The sequence below is a fragment of the Callionymus lyra genome, chromosome 15, assembly GCF_982586985.1.
Source record: "Callionymus lyra chromosome 15, fCalLyr1.hap1.1, whole genome shotgun sequence".
NCBI classification, from domain to species: Eukaryota; Metazoa; Chordata; class Actinopteri; order Syngnathiformes; family Callionymidae; genus Callionymus; species Callionymus lyra.
The window spans coordinates 4313700-4341480 of record NC_141832.1 but is presented as its reverse complement, the minus strand read 5'-3'; the positions used below and the strand labels follow the sequence as shown (position 1 = coordinate 4341480).

The 27781-nt window shown below is 41.7% G+C and overlaps 2 protein-coding genes across 2 annotated transcripts; both read left to right on the top strand.

Moving 5' to 3' along the window:
- Positions 1–7093: 7093 nt before the first annotated feature.
- Positions 7094–11128, top strand: LOC148064541 (uncharacterized). The gene is made up of 4 exons (XM_087809705.1): positions 7094–7118; positions 10566–10644; positions 10718–10867; positions 10951–11128. The coding sequence occupies exons 1-4, from the start codon at positions 7094–7096 to the stop codon at positions 11066–11068; spliced, it is 372 nt and encodes a 123-aa protein (XP_087665831.1). The 3' UTR covers positions 11069–11128.
- Positions 11129–11611: 483 nt separating this feature from the next.
- LOC148064540 (NLR family CARD domain-containing protein 3-like) lies at positions 11612–25515 on the top strand. The gene is made up of 8 exons (XM_087808554.1): positions 11612–11831; positions 11961–13755; positions 14793–14966; positions 17060–17233; positions 21583–21756; positions 23597–24004; positions 24313–24359; positions 24800–25515. Exons 1-8 carry the CDS (start codon positions 11630–11632, stop codon positions 25339–25341), a joined length of 3516 nt encoding a protein of 1171 aa, XP_087664680.1. The 5' UTR covers positions 11612–11629; the 3' UTR covers positions 25342–25515.
- The last annotated feature ends 2266 nt before the right edge of the window (positions 25516–27781 follow it).

The following is a 27781-nucleotide window of genomic DNA, read 5'->3' as shown; positions in this document are numbered from 1 at the left end:
TTATATATAATGTTTTTTATGTATTTTTATTGGAATTATAATAAAAAGATATGTTGGAAGTTACTGTATCACTCAAAGTTACTTCTGAGACTTATTTTGCTGCACCGTAAATAAACTTGAATGAGTCCACAGAAAGTACGACTTACTCATGTATCCCTGAAGTACTACACACATCTGAGGATGTCCCTGTAAGTAAGAGTGTGTCTTTGTCAAGATTGTGTTGATACGTATCACAATACAAGGATACGATATAAAGTGATATATAGTGATAGTGTAGTAAAAGGATATATTTGTAGTATTGTCCAGTACTTGACTCTGGTGTTGTGATAGTGTAGTAACAAGTATATATTTCTAGTACTGTCCAGTACTTGACTCTGGTGTTGTGATAGTGTAGTAACAAGTATATATGTGTAGTATTGTTGAGTACTTGACTCTGGTGTTGTGATAGTGTAGTAACAAGTATATATGTGTAGTATTGTCCAGTACTTGACTCTGGTGTTGTGATAGTGTAGTAACAAGTATATATGTGTAGCATTGTCCAGTACTTGACTCTGGTGTTGTAGTATTTACAGACCACATGACTCTTGACAAAGTCGTAACTGCTTTCATTTGTTTTCAAACCAAAATATGTACAAACATCAGCTTTAAAAGCTGCTGGACTCACTGTATCCTCTCGTCCTCAGTCATCATTCTTCCTTTAGCTGTGGAGGACGTAACGACTGCTGCCATCTAGAGGTCGGAGGTTTAATTGCAACTAATAAAAAAAAAGGTTACATCATTTACTCTTCAATAGTTTGTTGTAAAATTATTTTTTAAAAGTTTAAAAAAATGTAAAAAAAGCTTCTGAAACATTGAACAGGTGGTCATAAGCGTTTGTGTAGTGAAGATGTCCTACCCTTGCTGTCTGTGACCTCTGACCTTCAGGGAGACGTCTCGCTCGTTGATATTCGACTGCTCTCCCCTGATGGTAGACCTGTATCTCTAAAGTCTTTGACTTTGACTTCCCAGAATCTTCATTTAGTCTCAATGTTGCTCTGTGAGTGGTATGTTTTTTACTGGAAAACTGTCAGGTTAATTCTAGAAATAACTTAAGCGAGAACTGTGTAGTATTGATAGTATTGATAGTATTGAAGTGTAGTAAATATAGGGTTACATTTTAACAGAACGACCAGCACTATGGTTATTACAAATATTACAATGTAATATTTTAAGAATATACCTGGAATAATGGAGCACCACCTTTGAGTCTTAGTCCAAAGGAAACTATTACATTTACGTGGATAATAATTAATTAAGTGGCCTTAATAATAATTATGAAACACTAGTTTAATAAATCAATCTCATTTACTGAAGTCACTACTTGTTGTCGTGATTAATGTTCTTTACTGAGTAAGAGGCTTCTAAATTGATTATACAAAAATATGAAAAGTTTTAAAGGCAACTGACGTACTTTTTATAGGATTTATTGACAGAAACAAAGAGAAGAGGAAGAACAGTTAAGAACAATGGAATGGAACGATGATGCTTACTTTGATATCATGGAAGGAACAATAATAATTACTCAGAACGTAACGGACTTGAAGGCTTTGATAATGGTCAATTTCTGGGAAAGCTTTACAACTTATCTTAAGCTAATCTTGCGACCTCGGATCAATTTGAAAAATCCAAACACATCAACCAATGCATGAGTGACAATGTTACAGTTTCTTACGTCGTCGAGAGGAGAGAGGAAGGAGTGATGATGACGAGGAGGTTAAGGTGAGAAGGAGGAGGAAGATGAGCAGCAGCAGGCTCAAGAAGCCGAGGCCCTGGATCCAGTTGTGTTTTGGAGTGACTTGGCAGGGACCACGGTGCAGACGGCGTGGCGGCTGGAAGCGCTGACGTTGGGGTGCTCTTGGGTCTTGACTTTAAAACTTCTTTTATTTGACGTTATTGAAAGATCTGAGGCTCACACATAATGCTAACTTATCCTAACTTTCCAGCTCTTTCTAAGGATCAGTATGATGTCAAACATTACTTCTTATGAAAACACAATATTGAGATGTATGATGTATGAAAATATGTTATTGAACAAGAAGATGACATTTAATCTTCTGAAAGACATCTTGTGGTTCTCTGAGGTCATTCTGGTTCTCCGGCCATGTGTGGCTAATGGCCGGCCTTTAGATAGCAGAAGATAGATGGGGGAGGGTCTGCATTCAAAAGTCGTAAAACGAGGACTTTGGTGTTTTAGTGGAAGCAAAATCAAACATGAAGGACTTCACTACACTAGAGTTGCATTTTAGAATCTATTTATTTATCTGACCTTTTGTGGAATCACCTCCTTTGCTCTGCAACCATCCCGACACAGCAGACACTCAAGCACACACACACACACACACACACACACACACACACACACACTCACTCACTCACTCACTCACTCACTCACTCACTCACTCACTCACTCACTCACTCACTCACTCACTCACTCACTCACACATACTCACACATACTCACACACGCACTCAAGCACACACAAACACTCGCACACACACACACATACGCACACACTCACTCACACTCACACACATACGCACTCAAGCACACACAAACACTCGCGCACACACAAACACTCGCGCACACTCACACACATACGCACACATGCACACACACACACACACACACTCACTCACACTCACACACATACGCACTCAAGCAAACACAAACACTCGCGCACACTCACACACATACGCACACATGCACACACACACACACACTCACTCACACTCACACACATACGCACACATGCACACACACACACACACAATCACTCACACTCACACACATACGCACACATGCACACACACACACACACAATCACTCACACTCACACACATACGCACACATGCACACACACACACACACACACACACACACACACACACACACACACACACACACACACACACACACACACACACACTGAGTCAAGAGAAGGTGGTGAGACTAAGAGCATCGGCAGGATCTCAGGAAGAGGATCGCCCACCTGTGGACCCGGGAGCTCCTGGGACTGCTTCCTCTGGACCACTTTGATTGGCGGCAGGTGCGTCGCAGCAGAGACCAGGAAGTTCATGAGGATGTCCTCGCAGTTGCACGAGCGGTCCACCAGAGTTCTCAGGGACTGGGGCAGGTAATGAGTGAACAGGTAGTGGTAGTACCTGCGAACATATCCAGAGTTTGAAACATGTTACCACAGTCCTATGAAACTGCTGTTCTCAGAGCGAACACTAGAGGTCGCTTCAGACTCACAGACTTCTTGTCCAGTCACATCAGAAGTTCAACCTTTAACGTCTGAACATTTGTTTCTTTATTATTCAGTAAACCATAAAAGCAATCGATACAAAACTACTTCCAACCTTTTGAACTTAAAAAGATATCTTTTTATTATAGAAACTTTAGGATTAAAGAATTAATGTTTTACGATATTAAGGCTTAAACTAAAAAAAAGATGATTCAATAGAAGAAAACGGTTCAAATAAAGGAAAAATCTTTAAATGCATTTTTTCTTGAACTAAATATTTTGTTTTGAAAAAACTTTTTTGTATTAATTATATTGTTTTTGATCAAAATCCACTTTCTTTTAATATATTTTTCTCATTGTGCAACTGATGTGTTTGATTGACTTTTTAATGTTAGTAAACAGTTTGTGTCATTATTTTTATTTATTTTATTTTATTTATTTTCTTCTGTTGAATTATCTGTGAAATCATGGTTTATTCTTGAGATTCTTCTCTTAATGATGATGTTTAAGTGTTTGAACAGTTTATAAAACGCTTGATGTGTCAGTCGTGGATCTTATTCCTTCCGTGATGAGCTTCTTTCATGTCAGAGTATGACGTGATGATGGACTAGAGCTCAGATGATGGAACCCTGGATTCAGGATATGTTCACCCTCGACATGGTGAAGAGAGAACCACACGTTGAGCTGGAGCGACTTTACTTTCAGCCTTTTTTGAACTCTGTGGCTCTGATGAAGGTCGAGCTGACAGCAGCACATGTCGAGCGTCTGTAACGGAGACTATTGAGACTTTTCTGGACGAACAACAGCTCCACGTCGGCCTCAGATGGAAGAAGTTCTTCAGGTGGTCACCTGTGGTAGAAGGGGGTCCCAGAAGTGGCTCCTGGGCGGGTAACCCACGATCCTCTCGGGGAAGCTCCTCCACACCAGGAAGGCGAAGTTGACCTGAACGACAAGAGTCAATCCTGAAGCTCCTCCTTCTCGCCATCGTGTCCACAAACCTCACTGGTCAGCAGAACCGTGTCCTCGTCCAGGCTCAGCACAGCTTCCGTTTCTATGGCAACGTGAGGTAGAAACCAACTGGAGGCCTGCGACACAAACAAGTCAGGACGGGACATGAGCGACACACCTGTCACAGAGAGGACGAGATTCTTACCTTCCGTCTGCCGTCCGTCACCGTGAGAGGAACCAGCATGAGCGGCCACTTGCTCCGACTGGGCAGAGCTTTCTCACTGTTCCAGATGATGATGATCTGCAGGAATGATGTCAACGTTCAATAACATCCCAGAAAACTCAGGTTATAAGAGTCTATTATTTATTACTCGAGTTTATGTTGGTGTCTGAACAAGAAGGATCTGTCTCACCTGCAGTTCAAACAAAACTCGGCAGCGAGAATTCTGATTCGCTCTCGTCGAAGAACTCCCATTTCTTCGATCCGTAAAACTCTTCACCTTTCAAAGTCCATATGTATCAACACTGAAAAGAGCAGTGCAACGTTCAGAATTCCCGCAAGGTGGCGTACGCCCGATTCAGCTGGTTCGACCATGTGGCGGCCCTCAGTGACCATGTTGAGATGTTCACATCAGTTACATTAACCATCAATATTGATCATAAATTAACACACAGTAGTTACTTATTAAAGTTATTCATATGTTTTTATTCACCAAATTAATAATCAGTATTAATTAAGAAAACATAGATCATTTTATAATGAATATTATAATCTGCTATTTTACACTATTCAGAAAAGAAATGAATACAAATCCCCCTTTGGTCATTGTGGGGAAACCGTCGATGTTTATCAAGGCCAAGGTTGTTGTACGACCTTGAATGTCATCCAACTCATCTAAGATGGTCCCAGGGTGTCCATAGGGTTCCTGGCAATAGAGTCACTGATACACAGATTGATGTGTTTCACCCTTATCACCCCCTTTCCTACCATTAACCAAACATTTGGTAAAGACCATATGGTTCGTGGAATGGAGTTCAGAACATCATGTTGGTCAATTCTCTACATCCGGGCCAATGACAGGGGTGTGTCTAAAACCAGATAAAAAAAGAATAAAAATATTTGCATCACGACTGAAAGTATGCAATGAAAGGGATGAAAGAGTTGACAGAGAAGAAACAAATCACACAAAGGGGAGAAGAAAAAGAATTTAATTGTGAAAAGAAAATATTTTTTAACAAAAATAAAAAATAAAATTGAGAAAAATGAAAAAAAAAGGAAATAGATAGTTTTGTTTGGGCTTGAACTCAGAGGTGGTATGGTGTATGGAAGTTTTAGAGAAATGTCTAACTGTAGTTGTAATGTAGGTCAGGTATTATTTATTTAATTGTGAACTTTTGGTATGCTTAATTTTTTCTTTCTCGTCCTATTAATGTGATTTTGGACCCTTTGTGAATTTTTGTTCTTGTACCATTGACAGACATTTCCAAACATCTCTTTATTTAATTTTTTATTATTATATTACTTATTTATTATTTATTTAAAGTAGGGTAAGTATAAGTAGTAAAAGCAGTAGTATAATTAGTAGCAAAAGTAGAAGTAGAATTTGTAGTAAATGTATAAGTAGTATAAATAGTAAAAGGCGTAGTAGAATGAGTAGTAAAAGTAGAAGTAGAATTAGTCGTAAAACTACAAATAGAACATAATGCACAGGAGTTTACTAGTGAGTCTAGCTTTAACCACAGAGCCAGCCCTCCTGATCAACCTGTCCAACCTGTTGACACTTCTGTTCCCAACCCAACACACCTCAGAACAAAACACTGGCTACCACAGGCTGGTAGAACATGCAGAGCAGTTTCCTGCAGATTTTAAATGAACGGAGCCTCCTCAGAAAGTACAGTCTACTCTGAACTTTCTTATACACATGGTCTGTGTCAGTTAACTGTCACTGGACATGGCTTTGTCCTGGACCTCCCAAAGTCCAGCTCCTTGGTCTTTGAGGTGTTCAGCTGCAAGCGGTTCCTCTCACTCTAGTCCACAAAGTCATGTATCAGACTTCTGTACTCGTCCTTGCTGTTGTCCCTGATGCATCCAACAATGGCAGTGTTGTCAGCATACTTCTGGACGAGACTCAGCTCAGAGTTGTAGCAGAAGTCTGAAGTGTAGATGGTGAAGAGGAGAGGGGCCAGTACTGTCCCCTGAGGTGCTCCTGTACTGCACACCACAGTGTCAGAAGTGATGTCCTCCAGCCTGACATACTGTGGTGGATCAGTGAGATAGTCCGAGATCCAGGTGACCAGACCAGGGTCCACATGCATCTTTGTCAGTTTGTCCTGCAGCAGAGTGGGCTGGGTGGTGTTAAAGGCACTAGAAAAGTCCAGGATCAGGATCCTCACTGAGCCACTTCCTTTATCCATGTGGGAGTAGGTCCGATGCAGGAGGTGAAGGATGGCATCTTCTACACCGGGGGGCTTGTGCGTGCTGGACATGTGGCCTGAGATGTTTGAGGACCAGTCGCTCCAGTGTCTTCATCAGCGCCACCGGTCTGTAATCATTCAGCTCGCTCGGCCGGATCTTTTTCGGGACTGGAACTATACAGGAAGTCTTCTACAGCGTTTGTACTTTCCCCAGCATCGCTTCACCTCCTGCTTTGCTGACCTCATGGCCCCTCTGTCCCTGCTCCTGAAAGCCGCCTTCACCTTCACCGGGCCTCCACCTCCCAGTTCGACAGGCTCGTGGATCGATACGGTGATTGACCTCTAAGCTTGGCTCGCCAAACTTGTAAAGGGGCCTGGGTAGCACTTATTCCTGAGCCGTTACAACTACGGGATTAACGTCCAACCACCGCCATAAACACGAACAAGATGGCCGACTACCAACTCAGTCAACGTATAATGGTGATATACTACCACCCGGATCAGAACCAAGACTTGTTTGGATGAAAAGTACAAAACTAGATGAAACTGGATAATAAACAAGTGAAAGAGATAAAGCTGTGATCGCGACAGGTGTGGCAGCGACAGGTGTGGCAGCGACAGGTGAACAAGACTGCATTCCTTCTTCTAGAGCAAGATCGTGTCTGAACTTGTCAGAACATGTTGTGTTGTTGAACTATGTTATAAAAGTGTGAGTCAACTACACACTATGTTGCACTGATGTCTCTGACAGGACACACCTCCTCACTGACGGTTGATCAGTGTTTCCCTGAGTCTGGATCACAAGCAGCTCAGCTCACCTGGAAGTTTCACCTACAAACATGGACACAAGTCTTCAGAGCAGAGAGCTGCTCACAGGTCAGTGACTTTTTTCATGCTGCCATGTTCCCCAGCCAGAGTGTGAATGCATGAGTCAAGAGGGAGTTTGTGAGGTGAATAAATTAATAAAGAGTTAGGTGAATAGATTAACCAAGAGTATGTGAGGTCAATAAATTAATCAAGACTGAGGTGAATACATGAATCAAGAGTGAGGTGAATACATGGATCAAGACTAAGGTGAAAAAATGAATCGAAAGTGAGGTGAATACATAAATGAAGAGTTAGGCGAATACATGAATCAAGAGTGAGGTGAATACATAAATGAATAGTGAGGTGAATACATGAATCAAGACTGGGGTGAATAAATGAATCAAGAGTGAGGTGAATAAATTAATCAAGAGTTAGGTGAATAAATTAATCAAGACTGAGTTGAATAAATTAATCGAGATTGAATTGAATACATGGATCAAGAGTGAGGTGAATACATGAATCAAGACTTAGGTGAACACATGAATCAAGACTGACGTGAATACATAGATCAAGACTGACGTGAATACATGGATCAAGACTGAGGTGAATTGATTAATCAAGAACGAGGTGAATACATGGATTTAGACTGCAGTAAATAAATTAATCAAGAGTGAGGTGTATACATGATACGAGAGTGATGTGAAAACATGAATCAAGAGTGAGGTGAATACATGATACGAGAGTGAGGTGAATAAACGAATCACGAGTGAGGTGAATACATGAAAAGAGAGTGAGGTGAATAAATTAATCGAGAGTGAGGTGAATACATGGATTTAGACTGCAGTAAATAAATTAATCAAGAGTGAGGTGAATACATGATACGAGAGTGAGGTGAATAAATAAATCAAGAGTGAGGTGAAAACATGAATCAAAAGTGAGGTGAATACATGAATCAAGAGTGAGGTGAATATATGATACGAGGGTGAGGTGAATAAACGAATCACGAGTAAGGTGAATACATGAAAAGAGAGTGAGGTGAATAAATTAATCGAGAGTGAGGTGATTACAATAATCAGGAGTGAGGTGAATACAATAATCAGGAGTGAGGTAAATAAATGAATCGAGAGTAATGTGAATACATGATACAATAGTGAAGTGAATAAATGAATCAAGAGTGAGGTGAATAAATGAATCAAGAGTGAGGTGAAAACATGAATAAAGAGTGAGGTGAATTAAACAATCAAGAGTGAGGTGAATACGTGAATAAAGATTGAGGTGAATACATAAATTAAGAATGAGGTGAATAATCGAATCAAGAGTGAGGTGAATACATGAATAAAGAGTGAGGTGAATAAATGAATCAAGAGTGAGGTAAATAAATGAATCAAGAGTGAGGTGAATACATGAATCAAGAGTGAGGTGAATTAACAAATCTAGAGTGAGGTGAATACATGAATAAAGATTGAGGTGAATAAATGAAGCAAGACTGAGGTCAATACATGAATCAAGAGTGAGGTGAATAAACCAATCAAGAGTGAGGTGAATGAACAAATCAAGAGTGAGGTGAATAAATGAATCAAGAGTGAGTCGAATAAATGAATCAAGAGTGAGGTGAATAAAGGAATCAAGAGTGAGGAGAATAAAGGAAACAAGAGTGAGGTGAATACATGATACGAGAGTGAGGTCAATAAATAAATCAAGAGTGAGGTGAAAACATGAATCAAGAGTGAGGTGAATTAACAAATCTAGAGTGAGGTGAATACATGAATAAAGATTGAGGTGAATAAATGAAGCAAGACTGAGGTCAATACATGAATCAAGAGTGAGGTGAATAAACCAATCAAGAGTGAGGTGAATGAACAAATCAAGAGTGAGGTGAATAAATGAATCAAGAGTGAGTCGAATAAATGAATCAAGAGTGAGGTGAATAAAGGAATCAAGAGTGAGGAGAATAAAGGAAACAAGAGTGAGGTGAATACATGATACGAGAGTGAGGTCAATAAATAAATCAAGAGTGAGGTGAAAACATGAATCAAGAGTGAGGTGAATACATGATTTAAGAGTGAGGTGAATAAATGAATCAAGAATGAAGTGAATACATGAAACGAGAGTGAGGTGAATAAAGAGTGAGGAGAATACATGATACGAGAGTGAGGTGAATAAATGAATCAAGAGTGAAGTTAATACATGAATCAAGAGTGAGGTGAATAAATGAATCAATGTGAATACATTCGATTTTTTCCTTTATTTAACAGGGACACTGCACAGCTTAGCATAGTACTTTAATTATCTTAAAAACAGGTTTGGTATAATTTGGTGCTGCTATGTCTTTAATTCTTGCACCAAATGTATGTGATAGATTCTGCACTGACTCAATAAAATAATTATTAAATGCAGAGGTAATTTCATTACAATCACTGGTTAAATTTCTATGTATTTTCAATTTATGTCCAGTTACCTGATCCGGCTCTCTCTTTGTGAATTCATTAATGTTCCTCCACATCAGTCTATTTCCCTTTCCTTCTTTGATAATGTCCATAAAAAAAGTTGGCCTTTGCCTTCTTTGGTTCATTCACTCATTTGTTACGAAGTAAAAACTCGTCCATCATTAATTGATTTAGTGCTGTTTTCACAAGTTGTCATTGAACCAAGGCAGGTTGACCTTGGGGTGTCCATTTCTGAACGTTTTGGTGTATTTTTCTTTAATTCTATTTATGGCATCTAACAATGATTCACAAGAGGCCTCTATATCATCTGTGAGTAGAACATCACTCCAATCAGTTTGGCTTATTTCTTCCTTAAATGCATTCATGTCCCGTTTACTTATTCCATAGTAATGTTTAATTATCTCTTGCTGGTAAGTAAACCTGTTTTTTGTCAACTTCCTTGCAACATGAGTCATATTGTGATCCGACAAGCCAGTGAGGAGATAATAAGATTCAATGATCCTCTCAGGCTTGTTACTGAACAAGTTGTTACATCAGTCAGTATCAGAGAGTGAACACATGAATGTGTGGTTGAGCAACAACATGTTGTTTGTACTGATGAGGTTTTATTATAGTATCAACAACACAATGATGACGAGTGATGATGCTGTTGTGTTTGTGTGCAGGTGTGGACACAGAGGAGGAAGATCCTGCCTCTAAACCTCCTCTGGGTGAAGACCATGACAGTCAGACCAGAGCTCAGAGGTGAGAAGATCACGTCTCTGTCACACCTACAAATACTGGAATCTTCTTCTCACTGAAACTTGTGTGTGTTCAGATCAAAGCTACGTACATCTGCTGGACCTGGACCTGGACCTGGACCTGGACCTGGACCTGGACCTGGACCTGCTCCCAGCTGTGAGTCTCTGAAGAGTGACAGATCTATAGGAAGATCGATTGACTTCAAAGGTGAACAGAAGCATCAGAGGTGAGAGACAACAGGAGCAACATGACATCTTCTGGTCAGATGGTGAACGACAGAAGTGTTGATCAGAGTTGTGTCTCTTTCAGGATCTACCAGGAGAAACAAGAAGAGTCTGAACTCAACTGTGAGTCTCTGAAGAGTGAAGCATCAATGGCAAATCCTATTGATTTCAAAGGTGGACAAGAGTCTTCAGGAGACAGGTGAGGTTTTCTTCTCTCTTTTCTCCACTGATACCAACTGCTCATGAACTGTTAGTCAAAAGTGCTGCAGACAGTCGTGAAAGAAAGTCAACATCCAAGAGAAGAAGCAACAAACTGAAGCCATGAAGTCTTGCTCAGATCATTGGTGACATTGTAATAGTAGAACTTATCGACTACCTGATGTTCTTCACAGAGAGGATCAGCAGGTCTCAGATGTTCTCCAGTGTGTCCAGCAGCATCAGACAGATGTGGAGTCCACGATTCAGGTACGTTCTTCAGCCTCACCTGCGAACTACAGCAGCTGCTTCTGCATGCTTCATGAAGCTCTGAGTACTGGACACCTGCATCTGTCAGCTTCACACTTGAGCTGTTCCTACATGAACCAGAAGGTCTGGTGTGGCTGAGACTCTTGTTTGGTTCTGGAGAGAAGATGAGATTTAAATTGAATTTTTCCTTCTATGACGTCAATAAGAGACGTAATATCACGTCCTGCTCGTGAAGAAAGTTGAGACCTGCCTCTAGTCACATGTGTCCGTGTGTGTTTCAGCTGCTGGAGGAGAAGGTCATGACCCTGGTGAAGGAGGAACTGGAGAGAGTGAAGAAGTTTCTCAGACCAGGTGAGCAGAAACAACTGGATGATAAGGAAGAGGAGGAGTCGAAGTGTGAAGAGGAGCAGATGAGGAGCAGCAGAGAAGCTTTCCTGAAGATCATCCTGAACTTCCTGAGGAGCATGAAGCAGGAGGAGCTTGCTGGTCGCCTGTGGGGAAGTAAGAGGATTTGAACCTTCAACCTGCTGAATATGACGTCTTGAAGTAAATTTGTGATGGAAGTTCCTGCAGCTGATGAGAAGATTGATCTTCTAGAATCTTGAGGTTCATGTGACTTCTCTTCTTCAGGAAGTCATGCTGGAAAGCGTCAAAGACGACTGAAGAGGAGCCTGAAGAAGAAGTTCCACAGTGTGTCTGAGGGGGTCGCTAAAGCAGGAAACTCTGCTCCTCTGAATCAGATCTACACGGAGCTCTACATCACTGAGGGGGGCACAGACCAGGTCAACCAGGAGCACGAGGTCCGACAGATCGAAGCAGCCACCAGGAACCAGACCAGACCAGAAACTACCATCAGAACAGAAGACCTCTTTAAAGCCTCACCTGAGAGAGACCCACCAATCAGGAGCCTGCTGACGAAGGGCGTGGCTGGCATTGGGAAGACCCTCCTGACACGGAAGGTCACTCTGGACTGGGCTGAAGACAAAGCCCACCAGAACTTCCACCTCATGTTTCCTTTCACCTTCAGAGAGCTAAACCTGCTGAAAGAGAAGAAGTTGAGTTTGATGGAACTTGTTCATCTTTTCTTTCCTGAAACCAAAGATCTCAGCAGTTTTGAAGGAATCCAGGTCCTGTTCATCTTTGATGGTCTGGACGAGTGTCGACTCCCTCTGGACTTCCTCAACAGTCAGGTCCTGACAGCAGTTACAGAGTCCACCTCAGTAGACGTCCTCCTGACAAACCTCATCAGAGGGAATCTTCTTCCCTCAGCTCGTCTCTGGATGACCACACGACCTGCAGCAGCCAATCAGATCCCTCCTGAGTGTGTGGACATGGTGACAGAGGTCAGAGGGTTCACTGACCTCCAGAAGGAGGAGTACTTCAGGAAGAGGTCCAGTGATGAGGAGCAGACCAGCACCATCATCTCTCACATCAAGACCTCACGAAGCCTCCACATCATGTGTCACATCCCGATCTTCTGCTGGATCATTGCCACAGTTCTGGAGGACATGTTGAAGAGAGGAGAGACAGGACAGCTGCCCAACACCCTGACTGAGATGTTCATCCACTTCCTGGTGGTTCTGTCCAAAGTCAAGAAGCTGAAGTACGACGGAGGATCTGGGACAGACACAGTTTGGGATCCTGAGAGCAGGAAGATGATGGAGTCTCTGGGAAAACTGGCTTTTGAGCACCTGAAGAAAGGAAACTTGGTCTTCTATGAATCAGACCTGACAGAGTGTGACATCAACATCACAGCTGCTTCACTTCACTCAGGAGTCTTCACTCAGATGTTCAGAGAGGAGAGAGGACTCTACCAGGACCAGATGTTCTGCTTCATCCACCTGAGTCTTCAGGAGTTTCTGGCTGCTCTTCATGTTCACCAGAACTTCATCAAGTCTGGAGTCAACTTGCTTGATTCACAACAACCATCCAGACTGTCAAGAATGTTTAGCAACAAACTTCCAATCGAAAGGTTCTACCAGAGAACCATCAATGAAGCTGTAGAAAGTCCAAATGGACATCTGGACTTGTTCCTGCGCTTCCTTCTGGGTCTTTCTCTGCAGACCAGCCAGAGTCTCCTGACAGGTTTGTTGACACAGACAGGAAGTAGTTCCTGGACCAATCAGGACACAGCAAAGCTCATCAAGAAGAAGATCAGTGAGAATGTGTCTCCAGAGAGAATCATCAACCTGTTCCACTGTCTGAATGAAGTGAAGGACACTTCTCTGGTGGAGGAGGTCCAACAGCAGCTGAGATCAGGACGTCTCTTCACAGATCAACTGTCTCCTGCTCAATGGTCCAGCCTGGCCTTCATCTTACTGTCCTCAGAGGAACATCTGAAAGTGTTTGACCTGAAGAAATACTCTACCTCAGAGGAGGTTCTTGAGAGGCTTCTGCCGGTGGTTCAAGCTTCAAATGAAGTTCTGTAAGTGGATCATTGAAACATCTCTGATATGAACCATGAATGTTTGATTTCCTTCTTCATTTTATTCAGGCTGAGAAACTCCAACTTCCTTTCTCTCTTCATGGTCTTTTTTCACGTTGTTTTGTAAATCCATCATTTTCTAAAGTCACTTTTCAACTTATATTTGAATTTCATGAGCAAACACTTGAACATGTGTCGTGGACACAAACACACAAACAGGGAATGAACAACTGTATGTTTCTCCCTCAGGCACAGACAGGGTTTATTTTAGGATTGTCCCCAAAATCCAGCGTGAAAACGGAACATAAATGAAGAAAATGAAAAGTTTAACCAGTGTTAATAGAACAGAAAATAACATTCAGAAACAACCTCCTTCAAAAATAGTCTCCAAACTTGACTCAAAAGTTGAAAGTAATTGAGTGCATGTGAAGCAAACATGGAGAAGAAATGAAGGTGAATGTGACGGAGGATGATTGAAACTCCATCTGTGTCACAACATAGATCCACTGGATCCAAAGATGGAGAGAATTCACCTTGAATTTTCTAACTGTAAACATTCAAATGAAGACAACAATGTTGAGAGAGTGCAGGAGTGTGAGTGACAAACACACACACATTGTTTGAGCTTGTATTACCTGCAACACCTTCACACTCACACCTGACACTGTTATGAATAAAAACTTTGTAAACCTGTTCATATTGAATTTAAGGTTAAAAAACAAATAGAATAAATTGACTGAAGTGAATCTTCACGATTGAATCAGTGTCTTGATTAAATTGAAGATATTTTTACTCTGGAAAAGAATTAGACACAACAATTGAGAGAAAACACACAAAAACACAGAGATAAGTAAGTGAATAGAAAAAGAATCAATGATGTGTTATTATGATCAATATACATGTAACAACCTTTTATTTTCATTTGTCATTGTTGTTTGTTTTGTGACTCTTTTTATTTTTCCTTATGTTATCTTGTGTTTGTTTCTCATATAAACACAAATCAATCCTCTTGTTGACGACACTCGTCTCTTTCACAGGCTGAGAAACTGTCGACTGTCAGAGAGAAGTTGTTCACTTCTGTCCTCAGTCCTCAGCTCTCCGTCCTCTAGTCTGACTCAACTGGACCTGAGTCTCAACAAACTGAAGGATCCAGGAGTGGAGCTGCTGTCTGCTGGACTGAAGAGTCCACACTGTCACCTGGAGACTCTCAGGTCAGAACATCATGTCTTCAGCTTCAGAACATGTGAAAGTCAGAGGTGAGACTCCAGAGAGTCAAAGTTGAGTCTCCAGTGAGTTCTTCAATGAAGCAGATGATTCTAAGTGACCTCAGTCTTCAGCAGGTTCTCACACTTGAACTTGATTTGTTCTTCTGCTGGGTCGTGCTGTTCAGTATGTTGACACATATTTACTGATCTCAGATCCATTCAAACACATTTGAGAGACTCTTGTGATGTCATCACTTGTTCTGTTGCTAGATTTCAATGCAGGGTAATGTTCATGGTGATGTGAGCATGTGTGATGAACACATCAGCAACTGTATGAAAAGTCAAACATGTTCTTCTTCATCACAATATTCATCAGTGTCGTCTCACATCCTGCTCATATCTTTCATTTCAACTCATCTCTGTGTCACCAACTCACTCCTTCTTTCTCTCTTCATGGTTTTTCTTTCACCTTGTTTTGTAAATCCATCATTTTCTAAAGTCACTTTTTGAAATAACATCAACTTTTCATTTGAATTTCATGAGCAAACACTTGAACATGTGACGTGGACACAAACACACAAACAGTGAATGAATAACTCTGTATTATTATTTTATTTATTTATCCTTTATTCATCCAGGTTAGTCTCATTGACATTAAAATCTCTTTTACAAGAGAGACCTGGACAGGATGGACAGCAAAACACAGTTACACATAAAAACTATTTCATACAGTATTAAGTCCATTGGTACAATATCAGAAAAAGATAAAAGATTACTGACTAAAAACATTCACACTTGCTGATAGAGTTCGACGTCAAATTCCTGACAACAGCATTGAATTTGTTAAAAGTCACTAGATTCTCAAACTTGTGCTGCTTCTTCAGCTTCTTCCACGATGACGGCGCAGAAATCTTAAAAGCTGTTTTACCCAGTTCAGTACGAGCTGGAGGAACATTCATAACCTATAATCTCCTTGTAGATACAAACATGCCAATGACTAAGTCGTCGCGAAGAGAGCGAAGGCCAGTGAACTCTTGAGTATAGTGTGCAGTGATGGGTTAAGGGTCTTCAGTTTGTCATGAACCTCAAGGCTCCATGTTACACAGTGTCCAACATCTTTAGACAGTGAGCTGATGAATTCATGTACAACACATCTCCAGAATCAAGAACGGTCAGGAAGGTAGCTTCGACTCGTCGTCGAGCCTAACCTTAGTTTCAGTTTATTTACCAGGTTTTGTATGTGAATTTTAAAGAGATGTGGTCATCAATCATAAAACCCAAGTATTTGTGAAAATACTCCTCAATTGAAGGACCTTGGGAAGTTAAAATATTGTGATTTATCTCAATCTTTTTGTAATTTGAAAATACCATAAGTTTGGTCTTATCAGCATGGAGAACAAGCTTCAGTTGACAAAGCTGAGCCTGCACTTGATCAAAAGCACGTTGCATGAACTCAAAAGCCTTATTAAGTGAGGATGCAAAACAATAAATTTCGGTGTCTTCCGCATAGAAATGGAAAGATGCTTTCTGGACATTTTGTCCAAGGCTGTTCATGTACAGGGTAAATAACAGTGGTCCTAAAACTGAACCCTATTTTTACTCTGGAAAAGAATTAGACACAACAATTGAGAGAAAACACACAAAAACTCTGAGATAAGTAAGTGAATAGAAAAAGAATCAATGATGTGTTTATCACGATGGAACTGAGAAACCCAGGATACAGGTACTGGAAAACGGTGACGACAAGACAAGGACGTGACAGAGAGTGGAGGCTTAAGAACACAGGGGAGCAATCAGCAGCAGCTGGGGGCGGGACTAACAAGACACGGCTGGACCAATCACTACTCAGACAGGAGGAAGTAAGACTAGCACAGACACAGAAGGGAGCGGATTTCACAATAAAACCGGAAACACAAGGAGGAACATGTAGACTCATGACAGTGTTATTATGATCAATATACATGTAACAACCTTTTATTTTCATTTGTCATTGTTGTTTGTTTTGTGACTCTTTTTATTTTTCCTTATGTTATCTTGTGTTTGTTTCTCATATAAACACAAATCAATCCTCTTGTTGACGACACTCGTCTCTTTCACAGGCTGATCAACTGTCGACTGTCAGAGAGAAGTTGTTCACTTCTGTCCTCAGTCCTCAGCTCTCCGTCCTCTAGTCTGACTCAACTGGACCTGAGTCACAACAACCTGAAGGATCCAGGAGTGGAGCTGCTGTCTGCTGGACTGAAGAGTCCACACTGTCACCTGGAGACTCTCAGGTCAGAATATCATGTCTTCAGCTTCAGAACATGTGAAAGTCAGAGGTGAGACTCCAGAGAGTCAAAGCTGCGCGTGGATCACTCGTCTTTTATTTGTAGGATTCTGCACATAAATCAAAATACTGTTTGAGGATGGATCGCTCACACACTCGTTGCTCTCGCTCTAGAAACACCACACAATAAGTTAAACGCTAAACAATTAAAAAAACACATACAATAAAACTGCTACTAAACAAAGAACATAAAATATGACAATTGAAAGAAAAAGGTGTTTCTAACATATTTTTCTACACTAATGCTCACAGAGCATCTCCTCCTCCTACCTCATCGCAGTCCTCGAGGCCATAGACATATTTACATGGACGCCGCATCGACTGCTGCCGCCCACTAGAGCGGTGTGTATACAGGGCGGCCATCTTGGTACAGTGTCACTCGCTCCTACAGTGCATTAGGTCTATAGAGGAATGATGTGTTTACACTATCACTAATCGCTCATTTGTCAAGAGGGCAGAACCCGATCACCAACAGCAAGAGACATGCCCCTAGCTCTGCGGGTAGATTTTGGCCAATTTGAGTAGCTTTGGCTAACTCCTGCTTCAACCGAGACACAAAGTCATGATGGTCAACAACAGTGGAATCAGGGAGAGCATGCTGGAACACAACATCAACAGGTTATCGTGGTGTCCTGCCAAACATGAGGAAAAAGGGTGCGAACCCAGTCGACGGGATACCTGCTTAGCTTTTGAGAAATGATCAGTCACAACAAGTACATCCACGCTTTGATTGACAGATTTCTCAGCAGACCATGTTTAGAATGTTGTCCTGTTCTTGCAGTCTGGCTATTTCACTTTTAGTTAATGAGTCAGACTGAGTGATGTCCACAAGTTGAGGAAGAGGAGGTTTTGTGCCTTCTTTCTGGCTCATTCCACCGGAGATTTGTGCTCCAAAAACGGCTGATAATTCTTCAGCTGTCAAGGAATTTTGTTTAGTTTGTCTAGTGCAGGGGTGGCCAACCAGTCAGAGCCTAAGAGCCACATTTTTTTACTCTGTTACCGCAAAGAGCCACATCATACACACACACACACACACACACACACACACACACACACACACACACACACACACACACACACACACACACACACACACACACACACACACACACACACACACACACACACACACACACGCATCTCCGGACGAAAATGCAGTGTGAATGCTGAGCAGCATTCACACAATTGGTAGTACCGTATGTAGTAGTAGTGGAATCAGTAGAAGTGTAACTGGTAGTGGAAGAAGTAGTTGGATTAGTAGTAGTGGAATTAGTAGTGGAAGTAGTTGTGGAAGTAGTAGTAGTGGAAGTAGTAGTGGAATTAGTAGTAAAAGTAGTAGTGGAATTAGTAGTAGAAGTAGTAGTGGAATTAGTAGTGGAAGTAGTTGTGGAATTAGTAGTAAAAGTAGTAGTGGAATTAGTAGTAGAAGTAGTAGTGGAATTAGTAGTAGAAGTAGTAGTGGAATTAGTAGTAGAAGTAGTAGGTTACAGTGGAAGGAGTTGAAAGTTGAGTTGAAGAGTACCCTCATTGAAATGAACAGGGGAAAAGGGTAGAAAAAGAGGAATAAAAGAAAGAATGGAAGAGATAAAAGAGAACTTTTCCACAGACTATAAACAAACCATATATATAAAGTCATATGTCACCTCTGGGTTTTGAACCCAGGACCTCAGTCATCAAGAGCGAGGTTCATACCACTAGACCATCAAGCCATGAAACAAATGACATTTATTTTTTGATATATCTTTACAGTATTAAGCAATGGTTCCTGTTTTTTTGATTTTGTCTTTGAGTTCTTCATAGGTTCTAAAAACATTGTTGTCTCAGTGCATCAGTGAATCTGTGATCCATCGCAGGGTCTGGTTGAGGAAGTCATGTGTTCGTTTATCCACGATTGCTTTCACCTGATCAATCGTGTCATCTTGGTCTTTGTTCAACAAGTAAACCTGGACGCTCTTGTTTTCATTCATCAACTGTTTACTTCTGCTCCAGGTTCTTCTAAAAGCACATTTTTCCTGCTCCAGCCACACTGTACTTTATTATTGATCTGTTTTTACTTTCTCCACTAGAGTATTACTTCAACTGTAAAGTGTCTTCAGATAACTTTGTCATGATAACACACTTTTACAATTTACACAATTAAATTATCATTATTATTATGAATTACTCTTAGTACTAGTACTTGTAGTACTATAAGTACTCGTAGTAGTATGAGTACTCATAGTACTAGTACTCATAGTAGTACTAGTACCCGTCGTACTAGTACTAGTAATCGTAGTACTCGTAGTAGTACTAGTATTTGTACTTCTCATAGTAGTACTAGTACGTGTAGTACTCATAGTAGTACTAGTACGTGTATAAGTACTCGTAGTAGTACTAGTACTTGTAGTACTAGTACTCCTAGTAGTACTAGTATTAATTGTAGTATTAATTGTATTTGTGGTACTCGTAGTAGTACTAGTAATTGTAGTACTCCTAGCAGTACTAGTATTTGTAGTACTCCTTGTAGTACTAGTACGTGTACTAGTATTCTTAGTAGTACTAGTATTTGTAGTACTCGTAGTAGTTCTAGTATTTGTAGTAGTACTCGTACGTGTAGTTATACTACGAGTGAAGGAGTAGAGGATTGAAAAAGTGGAGGAGTGAAGGAGTAGAGTATTTAATGAGTAGAGTATTGGAGGAGTGAAGGAGAGTATAATTATTAGTATAACTATAAGTTTAAGTATAACTATAAGTATAAGTTAAACTATACTTATAAGTATAACTATAAGTTGAACTATAATTATAAGTATAAATATAAGTTTAACTATAATTATAACTATTAGTTTAACTGACTGGCGATCCTCAGTTTCTCATATTGACTAGAGGGGACACGGGGGTACTGCAGTCTGAAAGGCTTGTCGTCCAAACAGATTCTATATATACATATTCAGTTGCCTCAACACAATCCATTTTGTGTTTTGAGAAAGAACCATAACTTGGTTCTGACTCTGGTTCTGCAGCAGCATCTTTTCCAACAACCCCAGCAACCTCTCCATTGTAGAAGAGTCTTGATCAACTGGCTGCTGTCTCTCAGGTGGTTCACAGGCTGCTGTAGGTTAACTTCAACTCTATCCATGTTCACCTCTTCACTATGTTTGGCTGGTGTCTTCAAACTAGTCTATGAAATTCATCCAACTCGTCCTGCACTTCACGGCTGACCATTTATCCAAAGGATGGACCGGAATGTGAGCCAGATCTGGGTGATCAAACATTTGCCTTGTTCCCACAAGCAACCTGTGGCGACTGCAGCAGCTTTATTGAGGCGAAGCCAGTAGTCAAACGGGTCTTCATCTGTGAGAGTTGAACGAAAGGCACCATGAATATCGTTCGGAAGAAAAATGTTTCCTCAAGAGACCATACACAGCGTGAGGACGGCGTGCAACATCTATCTCTCCATTTCTATCCCAAACTTCACTCTTTAGCTCGAGCCCTTAAATGTGTGAGAATTTCTTCGACCCGACTCTCCAGTTGAACATCACGTTTCTTGAAATAATCTTCCATCAACTCGAGCCATTCTTCCAACTCAACTTTGTCTGAACATCCCCACGGAAAACAAGAGGAGCCTTGAGTTCTCTTTGTGTTTCGTGTCTAACATGAGAGAATCTAGAAATGTCCGTTGGGAAGTGACTTGAACCATCATGGGCTCCTGAGCTGTTGTGTGGGGCTGATGGAGGGGCTGTCGTCCTTGGATGGGATACCATAGTCTCAGCTCACTGTCCTCCATATGTTGAACTACATCAGTCATTTGGTCAGTCATGTTGGCATTAGCTGAAGGTTGATAGTAGTCCATGTATAGTGGAAGTAGTCGACTCCTTGATTGTCAAACACACACACATTGTTTGAGCTTGTATTACCTGCAACACCTTCACACTCACACCTGACACTGTTATGAATAATAACTTTGTAAACCTGTTCATATTGAATTGAAGGTTAAAAAAACAAATAGAATAAATTGACTGAAGTGAATCTTCACGATTGAATCAGTGTCTTGATTAAATTGAAGATATTTTTACTCTGGAAAAGAATTAGACACAACAATTGAGAGAAAACACACAAAAACACAGAGATAAGTAAGTGAATAGAAAAAGAATCAATGATGTGTTATTATGATCAATATACATGTAACAACCTTTTATTTTCATTTGTCATTGTTGTTTGTTTTGTGACTCTTTTTATTTTTCCTTATGTTATCTTGTGTTTGTTTCTCATATAAACACAAATCAATCCTCTTGTTGACGACACTCGTCTCTTTCACAGGCTGAGAAACTGTCGACTGTCAGAGAGAAGTTGTTCACTTCTGTCCTCAGTCCTCAGCTCTCCGTCCTCTAGTCTGACTCAACTGGACCTGAGTCTCAACAAACTGAAGGATCCAGGAGTGGAGCTGCTGTCTGCTGGACTGAAGAGTCCACACTGTCACCTGGAGACTCTCAGGTCAGAACATCATTTCAAACAAACACAAACACACACATGGATGTAAACAGTGAATGGATTCATGTTTCTTCATGAAACCTTTTTCACTCTGAGAAGGATTTGAATGACTTTTCCTCGACTCATGAACTTGGTTCTAGAAGTTGATATTTCATGAACACAACAGGAAGGTGAAGAATATTTCAGGTCATGTATAATATTTCAAGTCGCACAACACAAGTCGCACAACACAAATCACAAAACACAAATCACACAACACAAGTCGCACAACACAAATCACAAAACACAAGTCGCACAACACAAATCACAAAACACAAATCACACAACACAAGTCACACAACACAAATCACAAAACACAAATCACACAACACAAGTCGCACAACACAAATCACAAAACACAAATCACACAACACAAGTCGCACAACACAAATCACAAAACACAAGTCACACAACACAAGTCGCACAACACAAATCACAAAACACAAATCACACAACACAAGTCGCACAACACAAATCACAAAACACAAATCACACAACACAAGTCGCACAACACAAATCACACAACACAACTCACATGACACGAGTCACACAACACGACTCACACAAGTCACACAACACGACTTACACAACACAACAAGAGTCACACAACAAAAGTCACACAACACGACTCACACAACACAACAAGTCACACGACAAAAGTCACACAACATGAATCACACAACACAAGTCACACGACACGAGTCACACGACAAAAGGCACACACCAAAAGTCACACATCAAAAGTCACACCACAAAGGGCACACAACAAAAGTCACACATCAAAAGTCACACCACAAAAGTCACACCTCAAAAGTCACACCACAAAAGTTACACAACAAAAGTCGCACAACAAAAGTCACGCAACAAAAGTCACACCACAAAAGTCACACAACAAAGTCACACAACAAAAGTCACACCACAAAACTCACCCAACAAGACTCACACAACACAACTCACTTGACACAAGTCAAACAACACAAGTCACACAACACGACTCACACAAGTCACACAACACGACTCACACAACACAACAAGAGTCACACAACAAAAGTCACACAACGCGACTCACACAACACCCCAAGTCACACTACACGAGTCACACAACACGAGTCACACAACAGTACTCACACAACACAAGTCACACAACATAAGTCCCACAACACGAGTCACACAACCCAAGTCACACTACACGAGTCACACAACACGAGTCACACAACAGTACTCACACAACACAAGTCAAATAACATGAGTCACACAACAGGTCAAAGTGGAGTTACACAACACCAGTGTGAGTGGAGTTACACAACACCAGTGTGAGTGGAGTTACACAACACCAGTGTGACTCGAGTTACACAACACCAGTGTGACTCGAGTTACACAACACCAGTGTGAGTGGAGTTACACAACACCAGTGTGAGTGGAGTTACACAACACCAGTGTGAGTGGTTACACAACACTAGTGTGAGTGGAGTTACACAACACCAGTGTGAGTGGAGTTACACAACACCAGTGTGAGTGGAGTTACACAACACTAACACTAACACTGACATTAAACACAAACACACATCAATCCTCTCACAACAGTGAGTCATGTGATCATTTATACATCAAGTGTTGAACTGATGAAAACTTCATTATTTCATGTGTTGATCAAGTTGATCCTGATTGAAATCAAAGTCTTCAAATGTTCACACAATCATGTGATGATCTTATGAACGTCAAGAGTTCAGTGTTTCCTCCAATCAAGGCTTTCAAGTCAAAATAGAGAAAAAGTCTCTTGTTGACGTTTCCGTCTCTTTCACAGGCTGATCTGCTGTCGACTGTCAGAGAGAAGTTGTTCACTTCTGTCCTCAGTCCTCAGCTCTCCGTCCTCTAGTCTGACTCAACTGGACCTGAGTAGAAACGACCTGAAGGATCCAGGAGTGGAGCTGCTGTCTGCTGGACTGAAGAGTCCACACTGTCACCTGGAGACTCTCAGGTCAGAACATCATGTCTTCAGTTCTTCTGATTTAATGAAACTGTTTCTCCTTCATTACAGTCTGTCAGGGTGTAAGATCTCAGCAGGAGGTTGTTCTTCTCTGGCCTCAGCTCTGACATCTAACCCGTCCCATCTGAGAGAGCTGGACCTGAGCTTCAATCATCCAGGAGGACCAGGACTGGAGCTGCTGTCTGCTGGACTGGAGAGTCCAGACTGGAGGCTGGAGACTCTCAGGTATGGACGGAGCAGCAGAACTCACTGACTGAGCTCCAAAGATCTTCAGACTGAACATGTGATCAGAAGCAGAGAGATGTGAGTGTGTGACGCTGCTCAGACTCTTCATCTGAACTGAGCACATGAATCCAACTCTCAGAGCTTCTCCATGTTCTCCTGCTGGACACCAGTGGAAGAACAAGGAGACAGTGGAGACTGAGCGAGTGTTTCTAGATCCATCTTTGTTGTGGTCAACACAGTCATGAAAGAACGTCCACTTAGCATCTGAAGTCAAATGAATCTGATCTTCTCAATGTGTCCTCCTCCAGGCTGGATCACTGTGGACCACAGAGGTTAACATCTGGACTGAAGAAGTGTAAGTTTGATTTGATTGATGGATGAGAACTCCTTGACTCTGTCAGCTTCTAGTGGAGCAGTTGTGATGTTGAGATGTTGTTACACTTGAATCTGCTGATGGAGCTTCATCAAGTCCAGGATGATGGTGGAGATGAACACAGAGATGTTTCAGGAACATGAAGAAACATCATGTTAGCTACATGCTAGTTTAGCTGCTGACTTGATATGGACACACTGGTGTCAATCAAATGTGACAAGATGATTCTGGGATGTTCCTCCTGGTTCTTCTCTGGAGGTGGTCCCAGTCTCAGAAGACTGTTGACTTCACTTTGATGATGATCTCCACTAGATGTCAACAAACAGAGCAGCCCTCCCTGGCTTGCTGGGACACTGAGTCCATGATTGTGTTGAAGAGAAAGTTCTTCCACCATCATCACCTCTCGTGTCTTCTTCTCTCAGACTTCCGTCCACTCTCACTGGACCCGGACACAGCACACCGGCGCCTCCTACTGTCCAACGACAACAGGACGGTGGAACTTGTGACGCAGGATCAGGATTATCTGGACCATCCCGACAGATTCCACCGGTGTCTTCAGGTGATGAGCAGAGAAGCTGTGACTGGACCATGTTACTGGGAGCTGGAGTGGAGAGGAGGAGCTTCTATCGCACTGACTCTCAGAAGAGACGGAGGGAAAGAAGACGAGTCTGAGTTTGGACAGAACCGTTATTCCTGGAGTCTGAGCTGCTCTGATGATGATGGATATAAATTCTGTCACGATAAGAAAGAAACTGTCATCAAGAGTCAAGAAGTTTCTCACAGAGTAGGAATGTTGATGAACTTTATTGAACCTGGATATTTAAACTTCTTCAGTGTCTCCTCTGATGAATGGAAACCCCTCCACACCTTCTTCACCTCCACTGAACCTTTGTACCTGGGATTTGGACTCACAGAGGTTCCTGGTTCTGGTTCCTCAGTGTGTGTGTGTGACCTGAGTGTGTGAGTGTGTTCCTCCAACACACGTGTGTTGCTGCTGTCAATCATCATTAAAGTGCTGACAGTGATGATGGAAGAAATCTGCTCCTGAAACAAACGTGTTGATCTGAATGTTGTTGAAGAAACTCTTTCATCACTTGTTGAGTCGACTGAAGACTTGAAGTTCAGTGGAGCACGTGTCACTTATGATGTTCATCATGATGTAATAAAACATTTGGTTTAAAACTTTCAAGAGACTCAAGGTCACTTCACAATAAAAGGTTAGAAAGAAGGTCAGACGGGTATATGTGAGGTCAGACAGGTAGATGTGAGGTCAGACAGGTAGATGTGAGGTCAGACAGGTAGATGTGAGGTCAGACGGGTAGATGTGAGGTCAGACAGGTACATGTGAGGTCAGACGGGTAGATGTGAGGTCAGACAGGTACATGTGAGGTCAGACGGGTAGATGTGAGGTCAGACAGGTACATGTGAGTTCAGACGGGTAGATGTGAGGTCAGACGGGTAGATGTGAGGTCAGACAGGTACATGTGAGGTCAGACAGGTAGATGTGAGGTCAGACAGGTACATGTGAGGTCAGACGGGTAGATGTGAGGTCAGACAGGTACATGTGAGGTCAGACGGGTAGATGTGAGGTCAGACAGGTACATGTGAGGTCAGACAGGTAGATGTTAAATCAAACACCATGATTTTGTGAATCTATTGAGTTGATTTTAGAATCTATTTATTCATTGAACCTTTTGTGGAATCACCTCCTTTGATCGACAACCATCATTTCTGACACACACACACACACACACACACACACACACACACAGACTCGTGGCTCCAGAGACAGTCCTCCAGGGTCTGTCGTCTGGTCCAGCCTCCAGTCCTGTCTCCCATGTTCACGCTCTCTCCAGGTCCTTGTACTTCTTGCGGAACACGGACACCTGGTCCTTGAAGAGCACCGGGTCCAGGCGCAGCTGCGAGTGCACCAGAGGCATGTAGCCAAACCAGCTGAAGGTGTTGATGCACTCCTGCCGCTGACTGAAGTGCTCGGGGTTGACCCAAGGAACCGTCCTGGTGCCCTGGTGAGCCAAGAGAAGGTGGTGAGACTAAGAGCATCGGCAGGATCTCAGGAAGAGGAGCGCCCACCTGTGGACCCGGGAGCTCCTTGGACTGCTTCCTCTGGACCACTTTGATTGGCGGCAGGTGCGTCTCATTCGTCTCTTTGTCATTCATTTGTCTTTCATAACAGAAGCCGAACTCTAACCCTCTCTTTGTCTCTTTTTCCTACTTCCAGGATCTCCTCACACTGGTGCACTTCTGAAGGGTCAGGGGTCAAACTATTGGGACAAATCAATTTCAAAACACGATTTAATGTGTTTTTGTGAATTTTGTCATGTAGTTTCTATGTGTGTACTAAGAGTGAAGTTTGCCTGATGTCTTGTCAAAAGTACTGCAGTAATTATAAAGTACATGTTCAACATATGAAATCATTTGAAAGAATCACTTTCTTCTATCAACTCCCTTTTTTCACAGTGTCTCCCACAGATCCTAAGATCCTCTACTGTGAGGATTAATATTGAGCTCAACATTACCACGTGTCACACCTGAGGAGGAACTACACTTTACACATTCGTCAACCTTACGTTAATCAACCATTTCTTGGTTTCCAATGACATTCATCTGAAAAAAGGAGGAGAAGTTTGTTTTAATAGTGTGTTTGCAAAGATTCTTCAAACGATCGTCCACGTGTCACTTTTGACCTGAAGATCTGCAGGATCATGTATTCGCGTCAAACGGCTTCGTTCACCAATATTTATTGATGCTGATGACGTCGAAGACATGGTTTCTGTGGAATATTAAAACTTTCGGTTTGGTCTAGTACACGTGCCACGAATCTTCTTAGGTGGGTAAGATATTATTCTGAACCCCCGTTATATTATAAAGTACATATTTACCTGTCAGTCTGCCAAGTATCTTCTGAATCGATCGATTCGCACGTCGTTTTTTTTGGAGCCGTTTCCTGTTGGAGTCGCACGAGTCATGTTGACATTTTCCGTCACTTCCGCCTGATTTCATGAAGTTCATCAATTCAATACGACGTCACTTTGCTTTATGTATCCACTGTTTTACATTTAAACAAATGATACTTTTGTTTCAAGACTGTTGAACAGATGCTCGTGGATCAGGTGTCGTTGCAGATCTTCAAGCTTCACACATGTGCATGAAGACCAAAGACATCACAGTCGCGTTTGATGCCACGACCCAGGAAGGTGTTCTCATCGCCAGTGAGCCCCACAAAAGATGTTCATGTCATCGCCGTTGACCAACTTCCTGGGGGAACTGCTGACGATTATGCCGACCATGTGGGTTCAGCAGTTGACGGTCTTGCCTCTGAATATGCAGATGACCAGCATGAAGATGTTGAGACGGTCGACAATAATCAACGTTTCAAATTCAAG

What these genes read in the sequence shown, in the direction of transcription:
- LOC148064541 (XM_087809705.1), top strand. Translation starts at nt 7,094, where the DNA reads ATGGCCGACTACCAACTCAGTCAAC. An exon ending in AGTCAGACCAGAGCTCAGAG is followed by an intron (nt 10,645 to 10,717) that starts GTGAGAAGATCA and finishes GTGTGTGTTCAG; the next exon opens with ATCAAAGCTACGTACATCTG. An exon ending in GGTGAACAGAAGCATCAGAG is followed by an intron (nt 10,868 to 10,950) that starts GTGAGAGACAAC and finishes TGTCTCTTTCAG; the next exon opens with GATCTACCAGGAGAAACAAG.
- LOC148064540 (XM_087808554.1), top strand. Translation starts at nt 11,630, where the DNA reads ATGACCCTGGTGAAGGAGGAACTGGAGAGAGTGAAGAAGTTTCTCAGA. An exon ending in TGTCACCTGGAGACTCTCAG is followed by an intron (nt 14,967 to 17,059) that starts GTCAGAACATCA and finishes TCTCTTTCACAG; the next exon opens with GCTGATCAACTGTCGACTGT. An exon ending in TGTCACCTGGAGACTCTCAG is followed by an intron (nt 17,234 to 21,582) that starts GTCAGAATATCA and finishes TCTCTTTCACAG; the next exon opens with GCTGAGAAACTGTCGACTGT.